This window comes from Photinus pyralis, unplaced genomic scaffold (assembly GCF_008802855.1).
Source record: "Photinus pyralis isolate 1611_PpyrPB1 unplaced genomic scaffold, Ppyr1.3 Ppyr1.4_LG10, whole genome shotgun sequence".
NCBI classification, from domain to species: domain Eukaryota; kingdom Metazoa; phylum Arthropoda; class Insecta; order Coleoptera; family Lampyridae; genus Photinus; species Photinus pyralis.
This window is the reverse complement of record NW_022170250.1, coordinates 8,257,930-8,270,862: the sequence shown is the minus strand read 5'-3', so window position 1 is coordinate 8,270,862 and position 12,933 is coordinate 8,257,930. Positions and strand designations below refer to the sequence as shown.

Genomic DNA, 12,933 nt, shown 5'->3' with positions numbered 1-12,933 from the left:
TTTATTTTACGTTTTCCGTCTCCAGTTTTATACAAACTCGTCATTTTGAAGACGCATATAGCTTGGATTTACGATCTGATAAGGAATATAATTCCCTTAAAGTGTTTTTAAATTTTATATCAGAATGTACGGTCTAAATTTCTAGCGCCCTCGGACACGCCCTGTCAGGGACGTTCTGAGCGTGGTGCCACTTGTAGTGTTTTCTTTGGAACTTTAGCTTTAGTCGATAAGTAAAATTTTAAATTCGGCAACACTGCGTTTGCGTAGTCACATGATGGATTTTTGACAATTGACACTTTTTTGTTGGTGAGTGTTGATTGAGGAAGATGTTTGCATTTGTAAAAACTGAATCGCAATCAAAAGAAGAGACAGACGCATTCATTGACGAAAAGGATCCTCTTGTGAGCAGTAGTGCTTTTTTAACGATAAAGCAGGAGTGCCATGATACAATAATCGGTGCAGATTGTTCTGTTCCCCTTAAATGGGAAGATCAAAATTATGTTCAACAACCAGAATATAAACTTGTGGATTGGAACTTCTCAAATGAACCTTCGCAGCAACCACAAATTGAAAAAGCTTTTACATGCACTCAGTGTAACTACGCAACCAATAATAAATACTGCTTTAAAGAACATCTGGTAACTCACAAAACGTCCAAAGATTTAAAATGTGCTCATTGTGATTATGCAACCAACAGTAAATCACATTTAAAAACCCACCTATCAACGCATAAGATTTCCAAGGACTTCTATTGTACCCAGTGTGACTACGCCACCAACCACAAGTCAACTTTAAAAAGGCATCTTTTAAAACACCAAACCTCCAAGGATATACGATGTAACCTGTGCGATTACGCAACCAAATCTCTTTCCTACTTAAAAGCACATATGTTAACACACAAGACTTCCAAAGATTTAAAATGTGCTCAGTGCGATTACGCGACAAACAATAAGACACATTTTAGAATGCACCTCCTGAGACACAAAACTTCCAAGGTTTTAAAATGTTACCACTGCGATTACGCAACAAATATTATCGGCTCGCTCAGAAAGCACCTTTTACTTCACAAGTCTTTGAAAGATTTAAAATGTACTCACTGCACTTACGCGACCAATGATAAATTGGTTTTAAGAAGGCACCTGTTGAGGCACACCGCATCGAAGAATTTAAAATGTGACTTGTGCGACTACACGACTATTAGCAAAGTTTATTTTAAAACACATCTGCTATCGCACCAGGCCGACAAAGATTTGAAATGTGCACGGTGCAAGTACACGACCGACGATCAGTCTCATTTAAAAAAACATCTGGTAATCCACAGGATGTGCAAGGATTTCAAGTGTGACCGGTGTGATTTTGCAACACGTTATAAATGCTCTTTGATTAAACATTTGTTAACGCATAAGACTACCAAGGATTTCAAGTGTCTACAGTGCGATTTTGCTAGCAATAATAAATCGTATTTTAAATTACATTTGTTAACGCACGAGACTTCCGTTGATTAGAGAAGCTTGGGCTGGTGCAAGTTTATAATGTGACCCGTGTATGTATTCAAGAAATTGACTGTGCCGATTTTTTTTTTGGTCTGCAACCCCTCGCCCCTTTAAAGTGTGTGAGGGGCTGCAATTCCTTCCACAGGAGTTCCGAGTTTTAGGGAGGTACCTACACATTTTTATTGGGGGGCCTTGTATTTATTTAAATAAAATATATTGTAATTTCTTTTTTATTTTATCTACACATCATCGAGCAAATAGAATTCATTCATAAGTTTATTAACCAAAGTAAACCGCTACCGGTAAAAAGGATAAAGACAATTCATTTCTTGAATAACCGTTGCGGTTTCTAGTAAGGGACTTTCGGTTCCGGGAAGTATTAACTTATGTGGTTACTTGGAAGTAGATTATCAGCGTGATATTGCTTATACGCGGGCTGTCCAGAAAATAACAGACGTTTTGAAATAAAGAGGTTCCACCCTGTATATACAACTTACCATGCAATTTTTAGGTGGGAAAAAGCAGCCTGCGCCATCTAGAAAAGCACGAACGGGGGTTTGGCCTCTTGTCTTGAATGCCGGTCGTGAACGCATCGCTCCATAAATATTTGTTGTTATTTTGTGTTATTTAATGCAGGTAGTAATTTTTGCATTTGTTTATATCGTATTTGTGTTTTGTATGCCACATTTTATATTTTTTGTATTTCAATTTTTGTTTTTGAGATTTGCTTGGTTTAACCGCAATGCAGAATGGCATATGTTTAATACCGTCATCTTTTTGTTTATAATTGTTCACATTTTTGGTGTAATGCTTGCTTAATTTATGTTTATTGATGTTGATTACTTGGTCTTGTCCCTAAAGTAACATTCATGATGTAAGTTTTCATTTTATTTTAATATGTGGAAATTACCGATTCGTTTGATGTATGTAGGTACTGACTTGTTGTTTGTAACTAACCATTTTTATCCGTGAACGAAGCAGTGACGGGGGTGGTAAAAACTGTAGTCAAAATTGAGCTACGACACCTAATTCCGTGATTGTCTTCGGCATTCAGCTCGAAACCAGGGGCGGGTTACCTATCTTGCAGGAGCGGGATTACGCTAATCAAAGCTGTTCAGTTTAGAATCTATGTGCGGTAAATGAGTGATGATTCAATAATTTCCACATATCTTGTTTTTAGTTAAATTTGCCTACAAGGCCATGTAATTTTCTATCTTGACTTTATTTCCGTGTTCTCGTAGTGTGAAGTTAGCGTAGAACCCGGGAGTTAAGTACAGTGCAATGTGAAACTTTTTTCGATCGCTGTCTTTGTTATTAAAATATTTGAACTTTTTAAAAATGTCGAATGTCGACTTTCTTTTGTTGTGTTTGTTAATTTAGTTCGTGTATTTGTGTGAACTATGCCAGGGTTTTTGTCCTGAAGAAGGTTTGCCTGACATCGGCTGGTTGTGTGCGTAACAAGGTGTGTAAAATAATGTTCTCGTCTCGCACAAAACTATGAGTTTTTATTCAATTTCCTTTCCCATTGTGTATAAAAAGAAACTGCTACCCAAATTCAAAAGTACCGCGAAACGACGTGGTCGTTCTGCCATGAAAGTAGCGGTGGCTCTGCTCGTGACAAGGTATGACAAGATTGCAGTCGCTTCTCGACAGTACTGCGGGCGTTGTTATTATGATAAAAATATTAAAATGATTTTTCCTTTACGTCCAAATGATAATGTCTACGTTGTTAATAAAAGATCGCGACATAGACAATGTGTTACAAACAACTACCGAAACATTTTTTTACAGTAATTGGTTAATAAAATTCGTTCATGTAATTGGTATTCTACCCACAATGCAGGACTGTCTATAGGGTGCCTACATACTCCTTCGATTGATCGAAAGATGCTATTTAAATAATTAAACACATTTAGTGATGATGTCATAATACACCGGTAACGTGAGCTTAAACGAAGGATAATCTACTATAGAAATTTTTCCGGTACCTCAACTATCCACACGTTTATATTTTGTCTGGCTGAAATACCTTGTATATTAAATAACAAACTGATCTCTTAGGCAACACTGTAATCTTCGAACATAACCTTACTTTACTTCACTTTTACATTTTTAAAGGATGGGTTTTTTAAAACAATGTCAACATTAGAAGAGGGACTACGAATACTTTTTACCGAATTAGATCAACACAGCAAGATAATTAAATACGAGAATGTGATCTCGGACGATAACTTTTCGGTGTCGCTCCGTACCAAGCTAAGTAACGAAAGTACGTGGAGTAAAGCGTGCGATCGATGGGTGGAACGATTCACAGTACAAACCAACTCAAAATGGGTGGTTAAGTACACGTTTCCGAAGACTCTACGCATGGCCTATCGTAAAGTTTACATCTGCAAGGAGAACAGCGTGGCCAGCAGAAATCGGAATAAATCCTGTAAGGCAAAAATCGATATCAGAATTAAAAAGGTGACTGAATCGGCGTTGAAGAAGGATTCACTTTTGAGAACTGGATATAACGGTGACATTAAGGTAAAAGTCCATTGTTTGCGGTAGAAAAACTCATTATACTTTTGCAGGTGGTTTTTAGTCATTCTCACAGCCGATAATACAACAGTCTACGCAATATTATTGTAAATCCCTACGACATCGTCTACACTACTTAATTTATCGAAGAACCTCGAACACTTCTCCATATCATCGTCACTCAACTCGATCCTCCTAATCGGAATATAATCTAAGGACGCCTCGACAATGTTGTACTTTAACTCTTCCAAGTTCTTCTGCACTTTCATGAAACTATGCGGGTCACTTGTGAACTGCAACAAATTGTCGTCAACCAACACCACGTCCTCAGCTTCGCACTCGATCGCGTGATTAGTGGCGGCCTCCAAAATGTCATCGGCCAATTTCCCACTAAACGCCGAAGGCACCTCCGTCTGGATGACACCCTTATGATCGAAGAAATGCCGACCGCCACTCTCCGAGTACCGACACCTGAAACAGACCCTGTAGCCGAGAAAGTCAAAACCGGTCCGCACTCACGAATGCTTCTTCATCATCGACGCGATGTCCTGCTTGGTCTTGGTCACGTTAGGCGAACACACCTCGCACAGTATAATGCAGTTACCGGGCCCTCTGAAATATCGAAAGGGTGAGTAACGTTAACTCGATCGGATACGTACTTAATTTCGAATGTGAAGCTTTTCATTTGCGTCTTGTCCTTCTGCGTGCTTTTAATGACACTGTCGATCGTCGCCGCCGGCATATTGGAACGTTTGGCTTGAGCGATTATTTGTTCCAGCCTGAGATTTGCGCTCGGATTCGCCGATCCACCCTCTACAAACGAAGATAGTGAAAAACCGCTCCCGGTTTAGGGCAAGTACCGTTAATCGCGACTTTTATTTGTTGCGATAGTTTAGTAAACAATTTCGATCGTTCGTTATCTTTTAGGGACTTCGTGTGCTTTATATTGGCCCATTTGGAATGTCCAGCCTGTCGTTTAGTGATGTAGTTGTATAGGTAGTTTACGTTTAGTAGTCTTTTGTACATGCTTTACAAGAATATAACCTAAAACTGATTTTTCGTCGTTTACATAAGTTTTCAGTTTATTTATCACTGTGAGCACGTTTTGGATTTAATTTAATGGTTTTGAGTGAATAATAGCGGCCCGGGTTTAAGAAAATTACGCAAAGAGGTTGACATAAACCGAACCTCACATTGTATGAAATTTGAATTGTATGACATTTACTCTTTTAGGTTAGGATCAGTAAGTTTTAGGATTTAAATCTCATCAGTGGCGGCTCGTGTCAATATGTGTGGTGTGGATTGAATTTTCAAACAAAAACCAAAGATAATAATTATCTTTGCAAAAACTCATGAAAAGTTATGCGGTGAATTACCCCTAGCAAACCCTTAGCAAAATTCGAAGCTCACTGTATACAGTAATCGTGAAAAGTCTTCCACTTTGGCCGGGGAATGAAACTTGGCAGAAAAGTCGGCGTAGGCGATTAAAGTTCCAAAGGCGACTCGACTTCAATTTTTTTTAATCGCCCGATATTATTTGATTCAGAATTGATTTAGGTATTGTGATACCTATGGTTAGGCAACACACCTTTACATCTGAAACAAAAATATGATATGCTTTCCATGGAAAAAGGAAACACGCCACTTTGCTCCCGCAAATAAAGGTGCAAAATCCGGTTTTCGGTAGAGCGCGGAGATAAATGTGATTTACCCAATCGAGTTCAAATAACAAGGTGACTTCTACCTACATTGTGATTAAAAAAAGTTGAAAACTGGGCAAAACGTGGGACTAAAACCATAATGAAAACAGGCGAAACAATAGTGGCCCTTAGGATGATCCTTGAGGAGCGCCACCTACAATTTCTATTACTTTCAAACAACATTCAAGAACTTGCAACGTGTTTATTTACAACTGATCACCAAAATAAAACAAAAATTGTAAAAAAGAAACTAATAATGCATCGTGTGGTGTTTTTTAAGGTTCCCCTTATGCCGAATACTAGGGGATTTTCGTAACGAAGCTTCTCTAAGGACGGAAGGCATCCCGCGTTCCCGGTTTTTTTGTTCTTGATTACACGTAGTAACCATTTTATTCTTTCTTGCACTAGCTATTTAATCATTGAATTTCTTGCCACAATTTGATATTATTTACAGTGTGCTGATTTTGCATAAACTACGATATCTGAATCATGGCGTACTCGGTACTCCATGCCTTTGTTTTGAGTACCGTTATCTCAATCATATTTGTTTGTTATACTGTACAGATAATTATGCCATTATTTTCTTTTATTAAGTATTTATTTCTGTATTCACGAGGAGTTGATTATCAGTACGATGTTGCTCGGTTCGATTGAATCGTAACTATTCCTTGAGGGAAGTACTTATCATACAGTTTGATTGTTCGCTGTATCTGTTACTTTCTTATTCGTGGCGCGCTGCAGTTCTTGTGCGTTAGCTATACGAAGGCGGAGCGGGGTCTCTTATTTCATGTTTCGATGTTTGTGTGTGCGAGTGGTTCTTTCTGTCTCCGTGGAGAAGGTACCTAATACAGTTCGATCTTTCGCTGTATCTGTTGTGTACTCGTCTCGTGCGGATTGCAGTTCTTAGCATCTTAGCAATGCGAATAGGGGGCCCTCCCATTAACATTTCCACTATTTAAAATATGTTCTGCTTGAGCGATAATCGATTTTCACATGAATACTTGCTATTGGCATTCTGACATGTACTTTTCGTGTTAAATAAAATTATGTTAATGAAGGCTGGAGTAGAGAGTAAAGTACATGTTTCCTATGTACATGCAATTTATTTATTTGACGAGTTGTGTTATCTTAATTGATCGTACGGGGATTTTGATGTGTTTTTGTACTGAACTGATTTATCATGTTTTCCACTGCATTTATGATGTCTTGTGTATGTGTTCTTATGAACTTGTTTAATTGCATTTAATTTGATTATCTGATTTTTATCATACAATTTGAGATGTTTTATTTATGTGTAGTTTCTCTTGCATTTTATTGCTGTAGGTGATTTATTTCATGTATTTGTGTGGCCTATGCCGAGGTTTTTGTCCCGCAGAAGGTTTCCGTGGCATAGTCTTGTGTGCGTAATATATTTATTTGTTCTTGTCATTTCTTAAGCACAAAACGGTAAGTATAGGGTACGTCAACGTTTTCAGTGTCGGCTTGATAGACCCCTAGGAACATTACAGTATGTATTCATGGATTCTAGTGCCTACTTCCTTATATGATTCTTTTAACCAATCATACCACATAGATTGGACAAGGCACCCAATACAGTTCATACCGCTTTTCCATGCCGCTGGCGTTTCAGGAAGTTATTTGCAGAGAAGCTGGTGCCGTCCTGCGTCTGTCCATTAGTTACAGTACAGATTAAGGATTACTTAACCGTGTTGGAGGATAACCCTTCAGCTGCAGGAGACACTTGACGTCCTTCAGGGCGTGGCCAACGAGAAGCTTTCTAGAAGATTTCTTTACGCCGTCGTATTATCCTGATGGGCAAAACGTTTTAACGTAAAATAACTGGATCTATATAAAACGGACTCGCAGTGGAAAACAGCAGTTCTAGATTTGCATTGGGTAGCGTAAGATTTCAAATTTCACCGAAAAGAAAACGAACATCAGCAGTAAATAAACAAGAAAAAGTGCTTCCGGAAGATACAAGAAAGCAGAAGATCGAATTTAACACAAGGACGCTGACCAAATACAAGGCCACTCACATACGGAAAACTTCGCCTGGGAGTCGCCTCCCTGGAGACTTGTAGCTTACCCCTCGTGCAGAGTATACAAGCATTTACAGTTGAGATTCGTGATCAATTACACTTTTAGATGTCGTAACTAGTTTGGTTATAGCATTCCCATTCCTGAGTCCGTCCCTTCACGGCGAAAAGTCGAAAACATTTTGTAGTGTACTTAACCCTCAGGTTTTACACTAACGTCACACTACAAGAACACGGAAATAAAGTCAACCCGGCAACATTTAAAATGGCCACCCGAAAGACTATTCCCTCCAAAACTAAACAAGATCCCGCAGAAATTTGAAAAGTGGCACGTGATCAAACACAAATAAAGCACTGAAATTGTGACATGTTTGTTTAATAGTGATCGTAATTATTATGATTGTAAAAGCTCGGAAATTTAAGTCAAAATAAATTACATTGCAAAAATAAACTTTGAAAATGGTAGAAGGCTGGGAAAAAAAGAACTTACCAATAAAAAAACCAGTCGTCAAATTAATATCAAATTGTGCTGTAAAGTTAATTGTTTGTAATGATGAGAAAGCGTAACATAAAATTATAACATCACAAAAAGTAGCACGTAGAATGCAAGGGGTAACATATAGGTTAAAAACAAGTTTTGGGAATTATGGGTCAGGTAAGCAGGTACCAAGATTTTAAGAAAGGGTACACAGGATGTGACTCATATTTGGGGCAATAAAGTCCTTTTGTTAAAAGCAAGATGGAAAATTATATGGCCTTGTAGGCAAATTTAACTAAAAACAAGATATGTAGAAATTATTGAATCACTACTCATTTATCGCACATAGATTCTAAATTAAGAGCTTTGATTAGCGTAATCCCGCTCCTGCAAGATAGGTAACCCGCCCCTGATTTCAGGGTTTCGAGCCTACAGTTGAAAGTCGTTTTTTCCCACACCCGTGACTCCTTCATTCACGGAGAAAATGTTAGTTACAAACAACAAGTCAGTACATACATCAAACGAATCGGTAATTTCCACATATTAAAATAAAATGATCAAAACTTATATGAATGTTACTTCACGGACAAGACCAAGTAATCAACATCAATAAACATAAATTAAGCAAACATTACACCAAAAACGTAAACAATTACAAACAATAGCATAACGGTATCACATCTGTGATTATGCATTGAGGTTAAACCAAATAAATTTTAAAAACAAAGATTCAAACACACAAAATATAAAATGCGGCATACAAAACACAAATACGATATAAAGAAATGCAAAAATTACCACCTGCATTAAAAAAACACAAAATAACAACAAACATTTATGGAGCGACGCGTTCACGACCGCCATTCAAGACAAGATGCCAAATGTAACCCCCGTTCGTGCTTTTTAGGTGGCGCGGGCTCAGATTCTTACTCTGAGGCGCGGGCAGCTTTTTCCCCACCTAGAAATTGCATGGTGGCCAACTCTCAAAAGTGTATGTATCGTGCGTATACAGGGTGGAACCTTTCAAGGTTAATAGCGAGACTTCTGGTGGTAGCACATTGTAATTAACATAGGTGGGAGAAGACCGCCATTTTGTTTACGTAATCAAGGTTGTAGTGTTTAGGGGTGTAAAAGTAAATACACTTGCTAAAATTTCTTTTGCAATCAAGGTAATTACACCTTAAAGAGCACGATACCATCCCGTTGTACTTGTCAGTTATGTTGACTTAACTTATGATAAAACAGAAGAGACCATGTCAGTTTTGTTTTATTACGCAACTGCCAAAATGGTTACACGCTTCACCCCACTCTTATATAACCTCCTTTTTATCCATTTCCGTCGCGTGCCCTTTTAATGCAATTCCTCTTATTTTTTACTCGTAGCGTTCTTTTAAGAATTTTAAATGTGATCGGTGCAGTTATGCAACCATAACAATAAGGATACTTTAAGTAATCGACGTCTAACGCATATCTCCAAACCCTTTAATTGTGAACAGTGCAATTACACAACAAAAAATAGGAATAGAAAATTTGCATTCTTTGACACACTCCGCTTTGAATAACATTCTATCACTGCTGTCACTGTAATTACGCTTAAAGCTATTCACAAACACAATCTTCTCAAACATTTGAACTGTGAACAGTGAAATTGTGCTACTCACGCACGATAAGCATAACTTGAAAATTAACCCAATGTTTACAACCACCTATACACGCCATTTGTAAATTACACCAGCGCCTCTAGTGTTAGACGAGTCGAATCGGCGTTCATGTAACCAGCCACAGCTGCACCCTGTTGAAGAGCCTCGTGTGCGAGTCATCAACCACATCCTCACAGGTAAACAATGGCAGACATAACGAACGTTTTAAATGCAATTTGGCCCATACTGGGCCTATTTAATTTACTCATCCCTCACACTGTGAGTTCTCACCCCTTTACCACAATTCTCGAAACTCACCCCTTTCGTCGTAGGTGACTGCCGACTACTGCGAGTTCGACCTGTGCGATATCGGTCAGTACTGCTGCGGTGACAATAAGTGCTGCACCAAGACTTTAGAAATATGGTTCTTCTGGTAAGTGCACGCCTTCCAACGCTCGTCTCGTAACTCGTTCTCAACGTAGGGCCGGAATTTTGCTAGTCATATTCGCCTTGGCGGTGGCGGCCGGCGTACGATACACGAGGAACCGTCACGCCACCTACGTTCTCGTCGCCACGCATCCCGTCGACGACGTTGAAATTAATCGCCATTCGTTTAAGTGAATGCCGGCTTCTGTTTTTAGATCGGATTTTAAATCTTTTTTAGCTTACAGTTTTTAATAGCCTTAAAATATTATAGAGATCTCGACTTGAATTCTTATAGGCGTATACCTACATATAGTGACTTAACGGTAATTGAGATATTGTATAAATAACGGTAAGTATTACTGACTAATTGTAATTTAATTTTATATAACTGTGATAATTGTTTGTAGCATTGTAGTATTTATTTACAATACCTATATTTTGAGATTATTATATTATTCCTCTCTGATACTCGTTTTTTTAGTTTAAGAAGGGGGTAGATTTTAGGGTAGTTTATGGATAAAGTCCCACACACCATCGAATCAAAGGTATCTACTGCAAGCTGTTTTCCACATTTGTTCTTTAACTACCTACACCTACTCCTGTTGCCCCTTTTCATTCCCTGTCGAATTTCCTGGTTGTCTCTTTTTTCCTTTGTCGTCTTTTATGCTTTTTAGCTTTACAAACTTATTTTCCTTTGTTTTCCCGTTATAGTTTTTCGCACTTCTCTCTTTTCTTTATTTTGAGAGGTTCCACTCTGTATATACAACTTACGACGCTACATACATTTTTGAGAGTTGGCAACCATGCAATTTCTAGGTGGGAAAAAGCTGCCTGCGCCATTTAAAAATCACGGACGGCGGTTATCGTCGTTGAGCATCTTGTCTTGAATGGCGGTCGTGAACGCGTCGCTCCATAAATGTTTGTTGTTATTTTGTGTTTTTTTAATGCAGGTAGTAATCTTTGCATTTCTTTATATCGTATTTGTGTTTTGTATGCCACATTTTATATTTTGTGTGTGTTTGAATCTTTGTTTTGAAATTTACTTTGTTTAACCGCAATGCAGAATCACATATGTGATACCGTTATGCTATTGTTTGTAATTGTTTACGTTTTTGATGTAATGCTTGCTTAATTTATGTTTATTGATGTTGATTACTTGGTCTTGTCCCTGAAGTAACATTTATATAAATTTTGATCATTTTATTTTAATATGTGGAAATTACCGATTCGTTTGATATATGTATTGACTTGTTGTTTGTTACTAACAATTTTCTCCGTGAATGAAGCCGTCACGTGGGTGGAAAAAAACTGTAGTGAAAATTGAGTTACGACACCTAATTCCGTGATTGTCTTCGACATTCAACTGTAGACTCGAAACCCCGAAACCAGGGGCGGGTTACCCATCTTGCCGGAGCGGGATTATGGTAATCAAAGCTCTTCTGAATCTATGTGCGATAAATGAGTTACGATTCGTAATTTCCTCATATTTTGATTTTAGTTAAATTTGCCTACAAGGCCATGTAATTTTCCAAAGCGGTGTCTTCCCCTCTACTTGCGGTATTCCCACGTGGAATTACGTGTTGTCAGATTTCTTAAAAATGGTGCACCACGTTACGCAACGCAACCATTGTTTTGGAGAATGTTTAAAAGTCGACGGGGATTTTTTTAACTTCTAAAAAGTTCGCGCGATAATTCTAACGAAATTGAGCACAAAGTTCAAAAGTACGAATTCCAATTCAAATAATTAAAAAAGAAAATTTTGAAATCGGTTTTCCCAGCGAGGGCACGCAAACACATTTACAACAATTATCCTTTTTCTTATATCTTTTTGTTTTATTTTCCCTCTGTCTTCCTTGGCCTTTTGTATCTTTACCTCTCACCTATACTTTTCACATTTTTGTGTACTCTTTTTGCCCCTTCTGATTTCTGTTAGTCTGTCTCTGGTTGTCTCTTTGCTTCCCTTGTCTCTTTTTTCCTTTGTCTTCTTTTATCTATTTTACAAACCCATTTTCCCCTTCCTTTTTCCGTTATACTTTTTCCCATGTCTCCTTTTTTATTTACCTTATTTACCTTTTGTCTCGTTGTTCCCTTGCCTTTTTGTTTCCTTATTTTATTTTCTCTTATATTATCTGTTTTTTTCCCAGCTTTCTTTTTCTTATTAGGTACACATTTCTTCTCTCGCTTCATTGTCTCCTTGTTTCTTCACACTTTGCTATGTACTCTTGTCTCATCTTTATGTTTTTTTTCTTTTTGCATTTTCCCCCTTCATTTTTTTCCTACCCCACTACTTAAAGCAATCAATTTTATTTGACGCCAAAGTGGCAAAACTTTTGGCTCATGTTCTTTGATATCCCCTCATCCACTTCTCACCTCTTCACTCCTCTTCCAGCACATCTCTCCGTTCTTACCACCTACTTGATGCAATTCCATAGCATGTGTTCTGTGTTACCTTCTTCCTCTTCACTTCTTGCTCCGCTACCTATTTCACCATTTGTTTTTTAGTTTGTGTCATTTTTATCCCCAACTTTACCTATTTGCTTCATTCTTTCTTGGCCTCTTTTGATTTGTCCTATTGTCTCCTTCATTTCTTGTTTCTTTTCCCCTTACTCAATTAGGTACCACTTTTTCGATTTGTTT

General features: G+C 37.9%; 2 protein-coding genes and 1 long non-coding RNA gene across 3 annotated transcripts; 2 read left to right on the top strand and 1 right to left on the bottom strand.

Moving 5' to 3' along the window:
- The first annotated feature begins 3,232 nt into the window (after positions 1 to 3,232).
- Positions 3,233 to 4,834, top strand: LOC116162137. The gene is made up of 3 exons (XR_004143498.1): positions 3,233 to 4,022; positions 4,070 to 4,644; positions 4,694 to 4,834. It is a non-coding gene; the product is annotated as an uncharacterized LOC116162137 (long non-coding RNA).
- LOC116162136 (translational activator of cytochrome c oxidase 1-like) lies at positions 4,037 to 5,068 on the bottom strand. The gene is made up of 4 exons (XM_031475675.1): positions 4,877 to 5,068; positions 4,676 to 4,829; positions 4,536 to 4,628; positions 4,037 to 4,487 (listed from the first exon to the last, which is right to left on the bottom strand). Exons 1-4 carry the CDS (start codon positions 5,040 to 5,042, stop codon positions 4,109 to 4,111), a joined length of 792 nt encoding a protein of 263 aa, XP_031331535.1. The 5' UTR covers positions 5,043 to 5,068; the 3' UTR covers positions 4,037 to 4,108.
- Positions 5,069 to 10,016: 4,948 nt separating this feature from the next.
- Positions 10,017 to 10,764, top strand: LOC116161842. Its single transcript, XM_031475315.1, has 3 exons — positions 10,017 to 10,149; positions 10,203 to 10,303; positions 10,353 to 10,764. Exons 1-3 carry the CDS (start codon positions 10,075 to 10,077, stop codon positions 10,489 to 10,491), a joined length of 315 nt encoding a protein of 104 aa, XP_031331175.1. The 5' UTR covers positions 10,017 to 10,074; the 3' UTR covers positions 10,492 to 10,764.
- Positions 10,765 to 12,933: the final 2,169 nt, after the last annotated feature.